A 21,309-nucleotide genomic window follows, 5' to 3' on the forward strand; every position below is an offset into this window, starting at 1 on the left:
CAGTGTGTTAAACTCACCCAGTATTATTGTGTTGTGGTCTATTGGTATGTCATGCAGCGTGGATTTTCCAGGCCTGTACTGCAGGCCAACTAGGGTTTTCCCAGGAATTGGCTCCCTCACCTGCCAGGCCTGGCACTGTAGTGGCAAAACTATTCTTTCCTCTTCCCTCTGCACGTAGCTGGTAGAGATGGAGCTTCTTTTCCCTCAGAAGACAAGGATATTGCGCAGCAACTCTTGATCTCTAAACTTTCCATACCCAGACATGCCTCAGGCCTCCTAAAAGTGCAGAATCCTTTAATTCCCTTTTCTCTCCTCTTTACTCACAGAGGGACCGCTCTGGCTGGTACCTCCAGCCATGGCAGCAGCGGTGGCACTGAGGATGTCTTCCTCATCCAATCTCTTAGGTCCCTGATCTGCTTTGAGCTTCCAGCATTAAATTCAAGTAAAGTTCTTCCCCATTTTTTTCCCATTCACCTAGCTTTCTGAGAAGCTGCCAGTCTGCTTTCTTGGTTGCACGCCGTGGAGCAACCAGGAAAGCAACCTTCTCTATTCCACCATCATGAAAATCCCCTACTCTTCAGTTTTCTTGTAATGCCTGGTTTTTGTATTAAGATGATATTGGCCTCATAGAATGATTTAGAAAGTATTCCCTCTACTTCTATTTTCTGAAAAAGATTATAGATAATTGGTGTAATTTTCCCATTGTTTGATACAGTTTTCCAGAGAACTAATTTATACCTGGAATTTTTTTTGTTTAAATTTTTTAAGGTAATTAGTTGTTGATTCAAAATTTTTAGTAGATATATTATTCACATGACTTTCTTCTGTGAGTTTTGGCAGATGGTGTCTTTCAGGGAATTAGTGGATTTCATCAAATTTATGGGCAAGTTGTTAAGGGTATTTCTCACTTTTGCTGAGGCTGGCTTTGAACTCAGAATCCTCCTGCCTCAGCCTCCCAAGCCACTAGCTATGTGTCATATTTTTTTTTTTTACACCACTACTAAAATGTTTTAGTTATCATACCTTGGTGGTATATTTTGCGATCAGGTATTGTGATGCCATCTGCTTTTTTCTTTTTGCTCAAAATAACTTTGAATACTAGGGGTCTTTTGTGGGTTTTCTATGAATTTTAGGATTGTTTTTGTATTTCTGTGAACAATGCCATTGGTATTTTAATGGGAATTGCATTGTTTATGTAAATTGCTTTGGGTAATATGGACATTTGGACTATCAATTCTTCCTACCCATAAAGATGGAATGTCTTTATATCTTGTGTGTTTGTGTCCTCTTCAATTTCTTTCAGCAACGTTTTATAATTTTCACTGTGGATATCATGCATTTGTGTCTAAAATTTTTTAATTCCTAAAACTTTATGACCTAGAAGCAAACACCATTCCATACTATTCTGCCGCTTCTGTATCTCTTCATCCTGATGCCAAATGAAAGTATAGGATCTTTTCCAAAAACAGGGGAAAACACTGTTTAAAGTATTAAATGTAGATCTTATTCTTCAATAGTCACTTTTATTACCTGTCATGATTTTCTTTTATTTGCAATATAATGTCATGTTGCTTGGACATGGTAATACTCATGGGCCCAGTGCAGACCTTTTACTCACCTGGTGATTCAGCATGGGCATGGCCCACCAGCTGCCAGCTTCCTACCAGTTTCTCCTCTCCATAGATCCATATATCATGCCCAGAACAATGGTGGCATCTGAAAAATCAAGCCAGATATGACATATTGGGAGCCCCCAAGATTAGCACTGAAATATGCTAGATACCTGAATTGGAGGTGCCCAAGAAGCTCACTCCTGCAATGATGAGGGCTCCATCAGCCACTACATGGTACTACCAGCCAGAAATGAGACAGTTGCTTCCATGTCTTAATCCAGGATGCTGCAGACAACATATCCCTTGTACTAATCATTCCCACACCAGATGTGCCCAGAGTTCACACATCTAGACCCTTTTCAAAGTCAAAAGTAAAAGCAAGATTGGGGAGGGGGACAAGAGGGGAGAAGAGGATGGCCAGTCAAGACCCAAAATGCCAAAGCATGGAGGAATGAGTGTCACAGAAGCTGTCCCAAAGAGGCAGAGAGGCAGCAGGAGGTAGGACTGTGAATGAGCTAAAGCTCCAAAACCCCAACTCATGCTCCATTGTTCTGCATACTTATTTAGAAAATACAAGTTTAAAGATGAATTTACTAAAATTCCAAGACAAACAATGCAGAGCACAGAGTCCTTCTGAGCACTGTGTCTTTTTGAGGGGGGGGGGGGCTCTCTAAACCCACTGACTCTGTTTGCCCACAAACCAGAATTCCTGGAACAAGTATCATGTTAGCATCTTAACTTTCTTGCTTTCTTTACCCACCTCCACCTCAGGGTTAGAATACAGAATAGGAAGGGAGAATAATTCAGGGGGTCATTCTTGTCTGTCATCTTTCATAAATTCACTGAAATTTTTGTTGTTTTTTTTTTGTTGCTGTTGTTTTGTTTTATTTTGTTTTTTGTTTTGGGGGGTTTTGTTTTTTGTTTGTTTGTTTTTATTTTTGTTTTGTTGTTTGTTTGGTTTGGTTTGGTACCAGGGATTGAACCCAGGGGTGCTTAACCACCGAGCCACATTCCCAGCCCTTTTTTAAATTTTGAGACCAGGTCTTGATGAGTGGCTTAGAGTCTCACTAAGTTGCTGAGGCTGAAAAGTTGCTGAAATTGTGATCCTCCTGCCTCAGCCTCCTAAGCAGCTGGAATTACAAGCAGTGCTCCCAGCTTCACTGTGAAGCTTTATCACTCTGTTTCACTACTGTCTACTTACCTATTTAAATTGCTTTAGCAAAGTCAACGAAGTCAATTGCCAAGGTTAATAGGACTTTTTTCCCCCTTACTGTTTAACTTCTATACCACATCTAATATTGCATTCATTTCTTCTTGAAACTCTTTCATTCCTTCATTCATTCTATACCACTATTTTTATTTCTATGTTAATTCTTTCCCAGTCTCCACCCCCATTCCCATTACCCTTTGGTGTTTTTTTATCATCTGTTCTTAAATGTCAGGTTAATCCAGGATTCTCTCCTTTGCTTTCCTCTCACTCTACACTTGAGATCTGTGTACCAACTCAAGAAAACCAAGCAGACTGATACAGATACAGCAGAATGCAGCTGTTTTTCCTTTCACGGTAGGAATAAGATTGTTCAGTGAATCATCCACTGATACTGACTCCCTCTCTACAAGGTTACGAAGCTACTTTTATTACCTACATATTTCTCTTTCTGCCTTCAAATTTTCCTTTCCAGATGCACTGGTAATTCATTCAGCAGCCAACTTCTTTCTTCCTGCACCTTTGACAAGTAGCATTGCACAAAGCAGATCATATCAGTTCTGGAGCCAGGGATCTTTTTAATCAACCTTGAACTTTGTTGAGTCCTGGGCTCAGTACACTGGCCAATATTTATAGTACTTATTTTCAGTAATTCTCTAGCATATTTGGCTAGATATATGATCTATTATGATCGTTATACAGTCTCAGAAACTAACTGCAGGGGCTGGGGTCATAGCACTTGCCTACCACGTGAGGCACTGTGTTTGATCCTCAGCACCTCATATATACATAAATAAATTGTGTCCATCTACAACTAAAAAAAATTAAAAAGAAACTAACTGAATACTAGTTTACTGATTCTAAAATATTTTCATTTTTGTTTTATTTATAATAAGATATTTGGTACTGTGTCATGATCAGAAAATGGAAGAGGTATATTGAATTTCAGAGATTATATGATAAAAATAGACACAGATGACTTTTAAGTGAAAAAACACTTCTTAAACAGCATACAACTAAGTATACAAATGAATATTGTTCCTTTAGGACTGATGAGTGACATAAATTACAACATGAATGTGAAACAAAAATATCAAAATTTTAATGAAGATTAAGCATGCAATTTTGATTACATGAACTTGTAGTATTGTTAAGAAAACATACAGATTAAAGCTCCTTAGTCTTATGCAATGACAAATGGGTCACTTAATACATTGATAAACAAATATATATATGTAGGGGTTTTTTTTGTTTGTTTGTTGGCTTGTTATATTTAGCCTGTTTATATATTTGCAATGGCATATAAATAGAATATTCAAAGGTTTAGAAACATGTATTGGAAGTAGAACATCCAAATTAATATTAAATATGCTGTTTACTAACATATGTTCCTTCTTTTTCCCAACAGTAATTTATTTAATAATTTAACCCAGGTAAAAGATTTTTTTAATGTTTTATATCTATCATATATTGCTAATATATTGTTTCCTTCTTATCTTTCAAATCTATCAGATGAGAAATTTTCCAAAGTGATTTTGTGATAAACTTTGCTTATAGCAGTGGTAAATAATGTATGTTTTGAGTACTCTTAGAGGGTACCATAAGACCAGTTTTAGAGGGTCCCTAAGGTCTACCCTTTTCCAACTATGTATCTGTGTGAAGGTGGATTTTTTTTTCTAATATACTTCCAGCAAAACAATATATACTAAACAGCAAAAGCTGAGATAGTCATCCAGTTATCTTCTACTAGTATCAATAATAAAGAGATTTCAAAAATATTAAATAGCTATGTTTCTTTATTTTGGAAAATACAACTATTTTTTCATAAAAAAATGTTAGCTTTGGGCTGGAGATGTGGCTCAGCGGTAGCGCGCTCCCCTGGCATGCTTGTGGGCCGGGTTCGATCCTCAGCACCACATACCAACAAAGATGTTGTGTCTGCCGAGAACTAAAAAATAAATATTAAAAATTCTCTCTCTCTCTCTCTCTCTCCTCTCTCACTCTCTCTTTAAAAAAAATGTTAGCTTCAATATAATAGGTTTATCAGAGTTTTAAAAATTAGTCTTTAAATATTCTCTTTTTAAATTTGTAACATGGTATATGCTGATAAATCAAACACACAGAAAACAAAAGTGTTGCAGGATTCTCAACTATTTTTAAGAGTACAAAGGGTGCTGTAGCTTAGTAGTAGAGCCACTTGCCAAGCAAGTGTGAGGCCTGGGTTCAATCCGCAGCACCAAAACAAAAAACAAAAAAAAGATTATAGGGAAAGAAGGAGTCAGTCGTGAGATCAAAAATATTTTAAACTCTGGAATAGAGAATGATTCAAAATATAAGTACAATGGAGAGATACATTCAAAATTTTAGAAATTGAAATAGGGTGATAATATTTAGAAATTTAAAGTTAATATTTTAATTTTCTAAAAGCAATGATTTGCTGGAAAGAGGAGATAATAAAAAGGTAATGAACTCCCAACAGCAGATACAGATGGCTGAGTAAGCAGGTGTGTCCCTCGGTACTCCTACCCCAAATCCCATTGATGTTATTGCACTGATTTTTAAGCCTATACTCATAACAATGTTCAAAAGCAAGAAAGAATACTAGTGTTGAATACAGAAGTTTAAGATAGAAAACAGAGAGGAACTTTCAAAAGAGGAATCTATGTTGCAGATCCAAATAATATGTCATTGAGAACACATAGAATTGCCTGGAGAAAGAATATGTTTGTTTGTATAAGGGCTAGTAAACATGTACAGACCTTTACATTGATACAGATGCAAATGGGTGTATAGAACTTAAAAGGATGGATGTCCTGGTTTTATAGCCCAAGAGATTTAAAATCCTAGAACCCAGAAATAAATGCAAAAATGACTTTGCAAATAGTAAAATATAGAGCTCAGGCAAAAGTGATTGAAAAATCTATTTCCCTAACTAAGAATATGCAGGATTCTCAGAGAAAACGGGTGTACAGAACTTAAAAGGAAGAAAAGGCATCTCCTGGTTGTTGGAAATAATTAAGGTACCCAAAGCTAGAGCTCTGAGACTGAATCCTGAGCTGAGAACAAAATACAAGCCCTCCTGCATAAGGAATGACATTTTAATGTGTATATCAGAACAAGAAGTGAAACCTCTGGACCATAAGAGAAAGCGGAACTGAAACTAATTTCCTTATAAGAAGTTGGGATTTACAAAAGGCTAGTAAAATGGAGCCTGATAAGCTCTACTGATTGGCTTAGATTAACTGCAAATAATTGATACTTCTCTTTGGGCTATTTATAGACAAGGCATTGTCATAACTATACAAAATCCAGAAATTGAAAGCTAATCCATTAAAATGTCTTAAGCTGACAAAGAGTGTGTCTAAAAATCAAAAGTCAATACAGCATACTGGATACAGTTGAAAAGAGTAGAGAATTAGTGATTTGAAATGGGAATCATGCAGAATACAGCACCTAAAAGTTGAAAAGATAGAAAGTACCTAAAGAAAATTTGAGGCATAGAGAATAGGTTGAGACAGGTCATCATACATAAAATAGGAATTTCAAAAAAGGAAGAAAAGAATTGGAGACAGTACTGAGAGAGATAAGGCTAGTAACATGTACAGACCTTTACATTGATACAGGTGCAAATGGGTGTACAGAACTTAAAAGGAAGAAAAGGCATCTCCTGGTTGTTGGAAATAATTAAGGTACTCTCAGGATTCTGAGACCGAATCCTGAGCTGAGAACAAAATACAAGCCCTCCTGGAGAGGCAGGAAGATCACATTTGAGGCTAGCCTAAGTAAATTTTGAGAACCTATCTCAAAAATAAACTAAATAGAGCTGGGAATTGTAGTTCATTAGTAGAGGACAAGGCCCCAAGTTAAATCCCCCGAACAATAAGAAATGGAGAAAAGAAAAAAATTATACAATTCCTAAAAAATAATGCTCTGGAAGAAGTAAGAAAACATCATCAATCCAAGAGAAGGCAATACAAAAGAAAAATGAACTGAAGGGAAATTAAAAAAAAACAAACAGGAACACTAAAAAAAATTTAAGAAATCATTTTAATTAAATCACTAATCAATAATTAATGTGATTGAATTAAACACACCTTATAAATGACAAAAATCTTTATGTATCTGATTTTTGTAAAAGTTACATGAAGATTAACAAAAGTTGGACAGAAAAGAATGGAAACATGTTAATACTGTTAAAACTGGATGACAGTATGAATATGAAACAGATATATGGGTATAGCTCAGTGATTAAGTGCTTTGTAAGTATGTGGGAGGCTCTAGGTTCGTTTCCTAGCAACACACATACAAAACACGCTCACACAATAAATAGGTATAAATAAGGGAATTACTTCATGAAAAAGGAAATCTAAAAAGTAGGTAAATAATTTAATTCATATTTTATTCACCTAAAAATAGAGTCTCACCCAATCATAAAGATGAAAGTTCCCCTAATTCATTTTCAGACCTCAACACAACTTTAATAACAAAAGTAAGTAATGAAAAGGGAGGAAGGAAGAGAGAGAAAAAAGAAAGAAACTGGATAAATACACTTATATATATATATATGAACAAAAATTCTACAGAAAATATTAATAAATGGAATCCAGCAATGTAACAAAAGAATAACTTGAAAAGCACCAGTATCTGCCAAGAATGCAACATTGATACCACATCAGAAAAACTGACAATTCATTTCATCAACATAATAAGAAAATTAATGATCACATTAATAAATTAATTAATAAATTCCTAATGAAAACACTAAATTAAATAGTTATACAAAGCCTAATAAAAATTTACTTCCCAGATAGTTACCAATGATTATTATAAATTGTGAAATACTTATAATTCAATTAAAATCAGGAAATGGATATACTTACTAGCATTGTTATTTAATATCTCAGCAAATTAGGAACCAATAAGAATTTCCTTACATGATAACTGCCATCTGTGATTACCTGTAACAAATCTAGGATGATTGAAACATTGTCTTCGAAGATTGGGAAAAAGGCAAGGATTTTCTTCTCACCAATTTATTCAGCATCGTAGTGGAAACTATTCAGTACAACAAAGCAATAAAAATATACGTTTATGCAGATTGGTAAAGGAAGTAAAACTGTCTTTATTTGTATATGATCTGTCTACATATGCAGAAAATTCTAAGACATCTATCAAAACACAAAACAAACAAACAAACAAAATACCCTACTAAAATTTAAAAGCAAGTTTCAGATCATTGCAGGGTTCAAAATCAATGTACAAAAATCAATGGTATTTTTATATACTAGCCATAAACCATGGAAAATAACATTTTAAAATACCACGTATGTTAGCATCAAAATATGTTAAATACTTTGAGAAATTTTAACAATGTATGTTTCTGATCTGTTGACTAAAAAATATGAAACATTACTAGGAAAAATTATGGAAGACTTAAATAAATGTTTATAGATCTTAGGACAGAGACTCAATGTTATTAAATGTCAGTTCTCTCCTAAAATTCATTTATAGAGTCAATGCAATCCTAAACAAAATCCACCAAAAGTTTTCTTGTAGAAAATGATGAACGGATTAAAATATTTATATGGAAAAGCAGAGGGTTTGGACTAGCCCAAAAAAAAAAATCTTTAGGGAAGAACAATGTTGGAGGGTTTACCTCATTTCAATAATCAGATAGAGGTAATGGCATAAGGTTAAATAAATGTATTAATGGAATAGAAAAGGAATTATAGAACTATACCTACATGGTCAATTGATTTTTTTAAGTTATAGCAAAATGTGTACAAAATAAAATTTACCATGGGAGAGGGTGCTCTTTTTCCCTCTATCCTTCTGTTCTCAGCTGGATTCTCCATATTTAAAAAGAAAGAAAGAAAGAAAGAAAAGAAAGAAAGAAAGGAAAAAAAAGACAGATTACCATAAGTTTCACATAACAAGTGAGACTTCATAAGGTAATGAGAAGTCCCAAAGGAACTATTAAATTTAAATGATTTTATCATTGGTTTGATGAAAAGTGAGGAATTATGCAGAAATTCGATAAGGCCAAGGGTAGGAACTAAGGGTCATAAACTGGGGGAGATGTAGTAAGTTTGTTTGTTCATATTCTTCTCAATGTCCTTTCATCTTCAGAGGCAGGAAGAGTAACACTCTCTTTTTTTTTTTTATTGGTTATTCAAAACATTACAAAGATTGCAGAATCACATCGTTACACATCCACATTTTTACATAATGCCATAATACTAACTGTTGTATTCTGCTACCTTTCCTATCCCCTACTATCCCCCCTCCCCTTCCCTCACATCTTCTCTCTCTACCCCATCTACTGTAATTCATTTCTCTCCTTGTTTATTTTCCCATTCCCCTCACAACCTCTTATATGTAATTTTGTATAACAATGAGGGTCTCCCTCCATTTCCATGCAATTTCCCTTTTCTCTCCCTTTCCCTCCCATCTCATGTCTCTGTTTAATGTTAATCTTTTCTTCCTGCTCTTCCTCCCTGCTCTGTTCATAGTTGCTCTCATTATATCAAAGAAGACATTTGGTATTTGTTTTTTAGGGATTGGCTAGCTTCAATAAGCATAATCTGCTCTAGTGCCATCCATTTCCCTGCAAATTCCATGATTTTGTCATTTTTTAGTGCTGCATAATACTCCATGGTGTATAAATGCCACATTTTTTTAAATCCATTCATCTATTGAGGGGCATCTGGGTTGGTTCCATAGTCTAGCTATTGTGAATTGTGCTGCTATGAACATCGATGTGGCAGTATCCCTGTAGTATGCTCTTTTAAGGTCTTTAGGGAATAGTCCGAGAAGGGCAATAGCTGGGTCAAATGGTGGTTCCATTCCCAGCTTTCCCAGGAATCTCCATACTGCTTTCCAAATTGGCCACACCAATTTGCAGTCCCACCAGCAATGTACAAGTGTACCCTTTTCTCCACATCCTCGCCAGCACTTGTTGTTGTTTGACTTCATAATGGCTGCCAATCTTACTGGAGTGAGATGGTATCTTAGGGTGGTTTTGATTTACATTTCTCTGACTGCTAGAGATGGTGAGCATTTTTTCATGTACTTGTTGATTGATTGTATATCCTCCTCTGAAAAGTGTCTGTTCAGGTCCTTGGCCCATTTGTTGATTGGGTTATTTGTTATCTTATTGTCTAATTTTTTGAGTTCTTTGTATACTCTGGATATTAGGGCTCTATCTGAAGTATGAGGAGAAAAAATTTGTTCCCATGATGTGGGCTCCCTATTTACCTCTCTTATTGTTTCTCTTGCTGAGAAAAAACTTTTTAGTTTAAGTAAGTCCCATTTGTTGATTCTTGTTATTAACTCTTGTGCTATGGGTGTCCTATTAAGGAATTTGGAGCCTGACCCCACAATATGTAGATCAGAGCCAACTTTTTCTTCTATCAGACGCAGAGTCTCTGATTTGATATCAAGCTCCTTGATCCATTTTGAGTTAACTTTTGTGCATGGCAAGAGAAAGGGATTCAGTTTTATTTTGTTGCATATGGATTTCCAGTTTTCCCAACACCATTTGTTGAAGATGCTATCCTTCCTCCATTGCATGCTTTTAGCCCCTTTATCAAATATAAGATAGTTGTAACTTTGTGGATTAGTTTCTGTGTCCTCTATTCTATACCATTGGTCCACCCACCTGTTTTGGTACCAGTACCATGCTGTTTTTGTCACTATTGCTCTGTAATATAGTTTGAAATCTGGTATCGCTATACCTCCTGATTCACACTTCCTGCTTAGAATTGCTTTTGCTATTCTGGGTATTTTATTTTTCCATATGAATTTCATGATTGCTTTCTCTATTTCTACAAGAAATGCCGTTGGGTTTTTGATTGGCATTGCATTAAACCTATAGAGAACTTTTGGTAATATCGCCATTTTGATAATGTTAGTTCTGCCTATCCATGAACAGGGTATATTTTTCCATCTTCTAAGATCTTCTTCTACTTCTCTCTTTAAGGTTCTGTAGTTTTCATTGTATAAATCTTTCACCTCTTTTGTTAGGTTGATTCCCAAGTATTTTATTTTTTTTGAGGATATTGTGAATGGAGTGTTTTTCCTCATTTCCATTTCAGAAGTTTTGTCGCTGATATACAGAAATGCCTTAGATTTATGCATGTTGATTTTATATCCTGACACTTTGCTGAATTCATTTATTAGTTCTAGTAGTTTCTTTGTAGACCCTTTTGGGTCTTCTAGGTATAGAATCATGTTGGCCGCAAATAGTGATAATTTAAGTTCTTCTTTTCCTATTTTTATGCCTTTAATTTCTTTCATCTGTTTAATTGCTCTGGCCAGTGTTTTGAGAACTATATTGAATAGAAGTGGTGATAGAGGGCATCCCTCTCTTGTTCCAGATTTTAGAGGGAATGCCTTCAATTTTTCTCCATTCAGAATGATGCTAGCCTGAGGCTTAGCATAGATAGCTTTTACAATGTTGAGGTAAGTTCCTGTTATTCCTAGTTTTTCTAATGTTTTGAACATAAAGGGATGCTGTACTTTGTCAAATGCTTTTTCTGCGTCTATCGAGATGATCATATGGTTCTTATCTTTAAGTCTATTGATGTGGTGAATAACATTTATTGATTTCCGTATACTGAACCATCCTTGCATCCCAGGGATGAATCCTACTTGATCATGGTGCACAATTTTTTTGATGTGTTTTTGTATTCGATCACCAGAATTTTATTGAGGATTTTTGCATCTAGGTTCATTAGAGATATTGGTCTGTAGTTTTCTTTCTTTGAGGTGTCTTTGTCTGGTTTCGGAATCAGGGTGATGTTGGCCTCATAGAATGCATTTGGCAGAGCTCCCTCTTTTTCTATTTCCTGAAATAACTTGAAAAGTATTGGTATTAATTCTTCTTTAAAGGTTTTGTAAAACTCCGCTGTATACCCATCCGGTCCTGGGCTTTTCTTGGTTAGTAGTCTTTTGATATATGTTGTTCCAGGATCTTCTCTAGCTTTCAGGGTCTGAAAAATCTGTGCTGAAAAATCTGCCTGCCGTTATCCTAATTAGTTTTCCCCTATATGTAATTTGATTCCTTTCTCTTGTGGCTTTTAAAATTCTTTCCTTATTTTTTATGTTGGGCATTTTAATTATAATGTGCCTTGGTGTGGATCTGTTGTGATTTTGTACATTCTGAATCCTATAAACTTCTTGAATTTAGATTTCCAATTCATTTTTCATGTTTGGAAAATTTTCTGATATTTCATTGAATAGATTGTTCATTCCTTTGGTTTGAACCTCTATGCCTTCCTGTATCGCAATAACTCTTAAATTTTTATGCTTTTTATGCTATCCCATATTTCTTGAATGTTCTGCTCGTGGTTTCTTACCATTATCACTGTGTGTCTATGTTCTTTTCAAGATTATATATTTTATCATCATTGTTTGATGTCCTATCTTCCAAGTGGTTTACTCTGTTGGTGATGCTTTCATTTAAGCTTTTGATTTGGTTTATTGTTTCTTTCATTTCAAGGATTTCTGTTTGGATTTTTTTTTTTAGAACTTCTATATCCCTGTTGAGGTGATCTTTTGCTTCCTGTATTTGTTTATGTAGCTCCTTGTCAACGTGATCTTTCACTGCTTGTATTTGCTTTCTTATATCTTCCTTGAGTTCACAGGACATTTTAACCATGTACATCCTGAACTCCTTCTCTGTCATTTCCTCTGTTGTGGCTGCCAATGATTCTCATGATGTGGTGACTTGATTTGTTTGGGGCACTTTCTTCCCTTGTCTTTTCATGTTGCCTGTGTGTCTTCCTTTCCAGCTCTGTGGGTTTGGGATGTTATTGTTTTTACCCTATAGGCTTGCAGTGCTCTTGTAGGATTCCAAGACCCCTCCTCTGTGGGGAAGGACAATGTTAACAGATCCCAATATCAACAATATACCACCTATAACAATTTGTTGTTATTAAGACGTTTACAGTTTAGTCTCGATGTACAAAAATGTTGGATTCAAATGTTATCTAAAATATAATCAGTAGTTTTATAAAAAAGGTTTACAGTTTCTGATGTTTGTCAATGAACTGGGGGTGAGGCATAGGACGATATGCTGAGGAGGTAGGATGTGAGGATATAGAGTTAATAAATCTTAGGAAGTGTGAAAGAAATTTAATAAAGAGGGTTAGTAGCAAGAGAATAGACAGGAAGTAATTTAGGGTAGGCAGGTACGTGGGAAGACAGTAGAGTGCATAAAACAAACATACATATGTATTTACAAAAATACAGGATGTTAAAATGGTAAAATTTGGAGGGGGAAAGAAAATGAAAGAAGAAAAAGGGGAAAGGGGCATATACAACACCTCTATATTATATTATTCAGATGTCTTAGTCCGTAAAATTCTATTTCATGAAAACTTATTGGTTTCACATATGTTGGGAGTGTGAGGACCGGAGAATAAAGGGGTAGAAGAGAAAAAAAAAAAAAAACTCTGAAGGAAGAAATCAGGGTTGTTGCTAGTTTTAGAGATCCATATCTTTCCTTCCTGCTTCTCTTCTCATCCAATAGGTGGGGTTGTCTGTTGTAAGCTGGTGTCTCTGCCATCAGGCTGGTGGAGGTAACCAGGGTGGGAAGGCTGGTCCTGGTGTAGGGTGACTGGAAGTGGGAGTGGTACCTGCCAGTCCCTGCAGGAAGACTGCACCTCCTGCACCTCACGGGTCTCTTTTTGGGACTGCTTGTATGACTTGAGCACCCTGTACTATCTCCCTATCTTGCCTGGAGATTTCCCAATTTCTGGTCTCTCTGTTAGGCTCCAGACTTTAGCCCCATCTCCCTCTCCCTTAGCAATTCCCAATTGAGTAACCTCTCACACCGGGACTCCTGTGGGCAGCACTCTGGTCACAATGCGCACCTGTGTTGGGCAGCTACTGTGTTGGGTTACCACCACTGAGGAGAGGGGAAGGTTGAAAACCTGGTACCTGGCTGCTGGAAATTTGATCTGGGAGCTGCCCCCACCTAATATGGCAAGAATGTTGAGCCAAGATGGAAGCAGTCTACTTTCAATGCCGGGGTATCTGATGAGGTGGGGGGAGCCAGGCAATGGCATTGTGCTGTGGGTAGGTAGCAGCTGAGTGACCTGCGTGGGAGCAGAGCAAAGCCTTGGAGATCTGCAGATGTGTTGATCTGCTAAGGAGCTCGGCAGCCCTGCGTTAGCTAGAATTTTGGACTTGGGTGTTGGGAACCAGGGGTCCTGCTCTAACGCTGAGGCCCAGAGCCCTGCACGGGTCACAGCACTGGTGATTTCTTCAGAGAGCAGCTGTATAGGGGTCCCCTAACACTCTCAGAGATGCAGTATTCCAACTAGGTGAGATCTGGATCACAGAGTGACACAGAATGCTGCCTCCCTCTGGCCCATCAAATTTCACCACCCACAAATAAATTTTTTTAAATTAACAATCTAGGGCTTGGGATGTGGCTCAAGTGGTGGCACACTTGTCTGGCATGCAAGGGGCGCTGGGTTCCATCCTCAGCACCACATTAAAATAAAATAAAGATATTGTGTCCACCTAAAAAAAAATCTAAAAAATAAATATTAAAGTTAACAACCTAATAAAAAACAGGAAAGGGAAATAAAAGTGAAACATCTATGGTTTCTTCATGATTTAGAATAAAAATTAATGAAAATTTAACAAGAATATGTAAAGCTGAAAAAATAATGAGAGTGTGTAAAGAAAAATTAATGATAACATGTAAAAACCTCTAAAATATAATTAAGTGAAAAAATATATAAGGTTCAAAAATTTGTATTTAGTAAGCTAGCATTTGTATCAAATGGAGGAAAAATTATTTACTATTCACAAAAATTATGGGAAACGAGTAATGGAGTACAGGGTAATAGAAACTGCTTTTGCTACATATTTTAATATAATTCATTTTTAACTATGCAAATAAAGTATCTAGTTAATAAAAAATAAACAATTAGATGTCTATTGAAATGGCCAGACTGTGCCAAGGGACAAAATAAGTTATAATTAACATGTATAGAATGTTTTTTTTTAAAGTGTGTTAGTATTAGGAATTGCTGTGTCTATGGGTCTAAAGAAAGATATATAAACATTTGTATAAAATTTTAACATTAGTTACTTAAGGATGTAAAGGGATATTTTTAACCCTTCATGGTCTTTGACTTGTTTCAGTGATTAAATGCTGCTTTGGATTTTTTTAAAAAATGGAACAATTCAATTTTTTTAATAAATGAAAATATTTTTGGATTATTTTGCCACAACTAAAAACTAATTGTGTACAAAATGTAAATAAATACAAAAACATCTTCTTTTCTAGAAGGTCGTAATATGGGTATATGATCCAGAAAATTCAGATCCTGAGGAAGTACAACTCATTGCACGTGAACCCTCACTGGTAGGTGGAAAGATATTGTCATTATTCCTGCTTTCTTTTTTTTTTTTTTTTTTTTGGTATAGAGATTGAACTCAGGGTTCTTAACTACTGAGCTAAGAACATACCCAGTCCTTTTTATTAATTTATTTTTTAAATTTTGAGACAGGGTCTCACTAAGTTGCTTAGGTCCTCACTTAGTTGTTGAGTTGTTGAGGCTGGCTTTGAACTTGAGATCCTTGTGCTGCAGCCTCCCGAGCCACTGGGATTACAGGCATGCACCACCACACCTGGCTGTGCTTTTACTTTCATCTTTCTGTATCCTTATATTTTCAACATATGTCCTATAAGCACCATAAATGTTTTTATGGTTTTATCTTGACCAACATTAAGTATTAATAATTAGATCATTAAGTCCAGTTACATTTAATATAGTTACTGATATATTCTTATTTTTTGCTTTAAATTTTGTTCTCCCTATTTTATTTTCTTTCTTTTGTTGCCTGATGGCAGTTTTTAATCTCTCAACACTTTATCATTTCACTGTCTTAGGAAATTGTCTTTCATCCTGTGACTCCTTCAAAAGCGTTTTAGCCTAGGTTCAAGAAAAGTGTAACAGAGAAGGAAAGAAATATAGTTACTGTTCTAGGGTTGTAGCTCAGTGATAGAGTGCTTGCCTACTATGTGTGAGGCACTGGATTCAACCTTAAGCACCACAAAAAAATAAATTAATTAATTAAATAAAAATATTGTGTTCATCTACAACTAAAAAAAATTTAAATATACTTTTTTTTTTGGTGTTTTGTTTTGTTTTGGTATGTGTGTGGTACAGGAGATTTAACCCAGGACCTTGCACATTCTAGCAAGCGCTGTAGCCTCCAGCCTCCTGGAAATCTAGTTTTTAAGTTGTCAGTACAGTAGTACATCAGAGTCTCACCAAGTCCCTCCAAGGAGTTATGCAGAATGTATCTTAAAATTATTCACCAAACGAACAAAATACACCTGGGCATTAGCTTCACAAAGTAACAGAAAAACCCCCATTCTCCATTGGTCAAAGGTTGTTGCCAAAGCAATGGCTAGATTAAAAAGTGGGAGTAGAAGAAGCAGGTTACAAAAGGTAAATAAGTAATAATCCAATATTTTTTCTTCCAGCTACTTTAAAATATTTGTCTTTTGTTTTCTTCAGTTTTATTATGCTGTGTCTAAATGTAAATTTTATTGATTCTTTTTAGTCATATAAAACATTAGGATACATTTTGACATAATCAGAATATTGTGAAATACATTTGCTCTAATTCAGTCCTTAGCCATTCCACCTCCCCCATTCTCTCTGTTCCCCTCCCTGTATAATACTGATCTCTTTGCAATTTATTTATAGTATTTTTAAAAATTAGTACCTTAAGGATATAATTGATGTTGGAATTCATTGTCCTATATTCATGCATTCACTTACAAAGTTTGGTTAGATTCATTCCACCATCCTCTGCCACCCCATGCCTCCCTCCTCCCCCTTAATTCCCTTCATCTATTCTACTGATCCTCCTCTATTTTGATGAAATTCTCTCTCTATTTTTTTCTTTTTCCTCTCTCTTCTCCTGCCCCTTATTTTGGATTATCTTCTGCATATCAGAGAAGACATTCAATCTTTGACTTTTGGGGATTGGCTTATTTCACTTAGCATGATAGTCTTCAGTTCCATTCATTTACCAGCAAATGCCATCATTTCATTCTTTATGATGGAGTACTACCCCATTGTGTGTGTGTGTGTGTGTGTGTGTGTGTGTGTGTATCACATTTACTTTATCCATTCTTCTGTTGAAGGGCACCTAGGTTGGTTCAATAGCTTGATTATTGCAAACTGTACTATTGTAAATATTGATATGTCACTATAGTATATTGATTTTAAATCTTTTGGATATATACTGAAGATTGGGATAGGTGGATCATATAGTGGTTCCATTCCTAGTTGGTTTTTTGTTTTTGTTTTTGAGGAATCTCCATACTGCTTTCCAGAGTGGTTGTACTAATTTGCAGTTCCACCAGCAATGTATAAGTATACCTTTTCCCCCACATCCTCACCAACATATATTATTATCTGTAGTCTTTAAAAAAGAAAAAAAATATTTTTCCCCACACTGGTGTTTTTGTTATAGCAATTCTTTATTTTTTAAGTTATTTTATTTATTTATTTTTATGTGATGCTAAGGATCAAACCCAGTGCCTCTCACATGCTAGGCAAGCACTCTGCTACTAAGCTGCAGCCCCAGCCCCTATTATTTGTGTTCTTGATAACTGTCATTCTGACTGGAGTGAGGTAAAAATCTCAGTGTAGTTTTGATTTGAATTTCCTAAATAGAAGACTTTTTCCAATATTGATTGACTATTTGTGTTTCTTTTTAAAAAAAAAAAATAGAAACAGTACTACTTTATTAAAATACTGAATTTATTTCACATGTATATTTTTGTCTCCCCACCATTTCCATGTCCAACCACCATTACTACTATGTCCTATCATAACATTCCATACATACTTAAAAACCAAGCAAAGGGTGGAGTTCTATCTTGAAATACTAAACAGGCATTTTGCACAACACATTCTTGGCAAGGGAACCTGGACAACATTTATCAAACACGATAGGGAAAGTTCTCACTTTGCATTATAAAAAGGACAGCCAGATACCAACGGTTTACAGAAATGAAATGAGACAGAAATTTTTTACAAACTGTTTAAACTATTTTCTTAATGAGACTTCCTCCACTGCCAGAATAGCCTACGGGTTAGTCATCTGGAAGCAATTTTTCACATCATTGATGAACTTGGCTTCCACTTTGGAAAGAGAACCACCTTTCTCTATACTTGCTTAAATTTTTGCTTTAATGTCTTCTACAGAACTAGTGCCTTTTGGTGTTTTAGGAGTTTTTTTCTGTTTTTGTTTTTGTTTTTTTTTTTTAAGGATTCTTGGCCTTTGGATCTTGGTGTTGATGATTTTGAGTCTTTTCCACTCTGCTTTTATATCTGTGCTTTTTTGACTGGAGTATCTCATAGATTTCTTCAATGGAGCTTTTTCTTCAGTTTCCTCATCATCAAAATTTTCTTCTTCTTCTTCTTCTTCTTCTTCTTCTTCTTCTTCTTCTTCTTCTTCTTCTTCTTCTTCTTCGGCAGCAAGCTTTGCTTTTTTTCTGTGGAACCTTGCTACCACCTTGAGAGGCAAATCTCTTTCCAGATACACTTAAGAGTTTTATATCCTCCTCCTCTTCATGTTCTGTCTTTCTCCACAGCTATTAAGTGTTGTCCACTAATATGCACAGGCCCTAGACTGCACTTCAACCTTAAGACCACACGTGATATGATTTCAAAGCCCAAAGTTCCTTTGCCCATTTTTTGATTGGGTTATTTGGGGATATTATTTTGGGAGGTATGAATTGTTTTTGAGTTTTTCAGTTTTATTTTTATTATGCTGTGTCTAAAAGTAAATTTTTTTGAAAAAAAAATATTCTTCCTGGAATTATTTGACTGTGAGAATCTGGTTTGGACTCTTGTGATCTTAGCCATATATTTTCAAGGTCTCAATTTTTTTTTCTCCTTTCCTCTAGTATTCCAAACAATAAACATGTTAGGGTTTTTTTTTTTTACATATTTTTTACATATTTTCGTGGGATGGATTTTTTCATTTCATTACATGGGATTCCATTTCAATGTATATTAGACTATCTGACTTATCTGCTATATCTTTTGCCATCTTCTTTCCATATTCTTTTTTAAACTCTCTATGCCACATTTCGCATAGAGATTTCTTTCGACAAACCTCCAGGTCACTAATTCTTTCTACTCTGATATCAAACCAACTCATTGACCTCTTTATATCAATTATTGTAGACATTTTATTTGATTGTTTAACAAATCTTCTATTTTACTTTTATAGTTTTCTATTCCCTGTAGATAGGCAAAGACATCAACAGACTGAAGGTGAAAGGATGGGGGAAAAAAACGTATCATTCACGTGGATCTCATGAATAAACAGGTGTTTCTATCCTCATATCACATAAAGTAGACTTCAGGCCAAAGTTAATCTTAAAGGACAAAGGAGGATGTTTTATACTTCTTCAGGGAATCATACATCGATGAGACATAACAATCATATACATTCATGCCCCAAACAATGGAGCATCCATATACATCAAAAAAGCCCTTGTAATTTCAAGAATCAAGTAAACCACAACATGATAATACTGTGTGACTTTAACATATCTTTCTCATCACTGGATAGATCCTCCAAACAACAACTAAATAAAGAAACTATATAACTAAAAAAATACAATTAATAATTTGTAGTTAACTGACATATATAGAATATTTCATCCATCAATGACTGAACACACTTTCTTCTCAGTAGCACATGAATCCTTCTCTAAAATAGACCATATCTTAGGCCACAAATCAACTCTTAGCAATATGAAAAAAATAGAGATAATACCTTGCATTGTATCATCTATGAAGCTTGTATCACTTTAATACCAAAACTAAAAAAAGATACATCAAGGAAAGGAAACTTCAGACCAATATATCTGATCAATGATAAAATAAAAATAGAAGCTATTCTAACACCTAGATACTAAAGAATACACTATTGGATGACAAATGTATAGCAAAATAAATCAGGAATGAAGTAAAAAAAAATACAAAGAGAAAGAGAAAACTCAAATTACTAAAATTCCTTCTGCAAAAGAAAATATCATGAAGGACACTACTAAGATAGAGATGATAATTAGAAACCATTTTGAAAGTTTATACTCTAATAAAATAGAAAATCTTGAAGACATCAACAAATTTCTAAAGACATATGACCTACCCAAATTGAATCAGAAGGACTTAGAAAACTTAAACAGTTTAATTTCAAGCCATGAAATAGAGATGCCATTAAAAGCCTACCAACAAAGAAAAACCCAGAACTGACGGATTCTCAGCCCAGTTCTACCAGACCTTCAAAGAAGAACACACAACAATCCTCTTCAAATTTTTCCATGAGACAGAAAAGGAGGGAACCCTTCCAAACTCATTCTATGAAGCTTGCATCGCTCTGATACCAAAACTAAAAAAAGACACATCAAGGAAAGGAAACTTCAGACCAATATCCCTGATGAACAAAGACACAAAAATTCCTAATAAAATACTACCAAGTTGCATCCCAAAACATAGTGCACCACGATCAAGTGGGGTTCACCCAGAGATGCAAGGTTGGTTCAACATACAGAAATCAATAAATGTAATTCATCACGTCAATAGACTTAAAGACAAGAATCACATGATTATCTCAAGAGATGCAGAAAAACCATTTCACAAAATACAGCATCCATTTATGTTCAAAACATAGAAAAAACTAGGGATAGTAGGAACATGCCTCAACATTGTAAAAGCTATATATGCCAAACCCAAGACCAACATCATTCTAAATGGAGAAAATTTTAAAGCTTTTCCTCTAAAAACTAGAACAAGACAGGGGATGCCCTCTTTCACCACTTCTATTCAACGTAGTCCTAGAAACTTGAGCCAGAGCAATTAAACAGAAGAAAGAAATTAAAGGGATACAAGTAGGAAAAGAAGAACTCAGACGCCCTGTTTGCTGACAACTTGATTCTATATTTAGAAGACCCAAGAAACTTTATCAGAAAACTTCTAGAACTCATAAATGAATTCAGCAAAGTAGCAATATATAAAATTATCACCCATAAAACAGTTGCATTCCTATACACCGGTGATGAATCAACTGAAAGAGAATAGGAAAACTATCCCATTCACAATAGCCTCAAAAAAATGGGGAATCAATCTAACAAAAGAGGTAAAAGACCTCTACAATGTAAACCATAGAACACTGAGGAAAGAAATTGAAGAAGACCTTAGAAGACGGGAAGATCGCCCATGTTCTTGGATAGGCAGAATTAATATTGTCAAAATGGCCATACTACCAAAAGCACTATACAGATTTAATGCAGTTCCTACTACAATTCCAATGATATTCTTCACAGAAATAGAAATGCAGCCATGAAATTCATTTGGAAAAATAAGAGTTCCAGAATAGCCAAAGCAATCCTTAGTGAGAAAAGTGAAGCAAGAGGTATCACAATGCTAT

The 21,309-nt window shown here is 35.2% G+C and overlaps 1 protein-coding gene and 1 pseudogene across 1 annotated transcript in view; one reads left to right on the forward strand and one right to left on the reverse strand.

The window, feature by feature from the left end:
* The window catches only part of Catspere (catsper channel auxiliary subunit epsilon), a 151,119-nt gene that overhangs the window by 19,739 nt on the left and 110,071 nt on the right, over positions 1–21,309 (forward strand). Inside the window, exons 7-8 of the mRNA XM_077802935.1 lie at positions 4,229–4,253; positions 15,128–15,205. Of these exons, the coding sequence (XP_077659061.1) occupies positions 4,229–4,253; positions 15,128–15,205 (103 nt within the window). The remainder of the gene's footprint in view (positions 1–4,228; positions 4,254–15,127; positions 15,206–21,309) is intronic.
* LOC113184152 (nucleophosmin pseudogene) lies at positions 17,922–18,560 on the reverse strand (annotated as a pseudogene).

This window comes from Urocitellus parryii, chromosome 9 (assembly GCF_045843805.1).
Source record: "Urocitellus parryii isolate mUroPar1 chromosome 9, mUroPar1.hap1, whole genome shotgun sequence".
NCBI classification, from domain to species: Eukaryota; Metazoa; Chordata; class Mammalia; order Rodentia; family Sciuridae; genus Urocitellus; species Urocitellus parryii.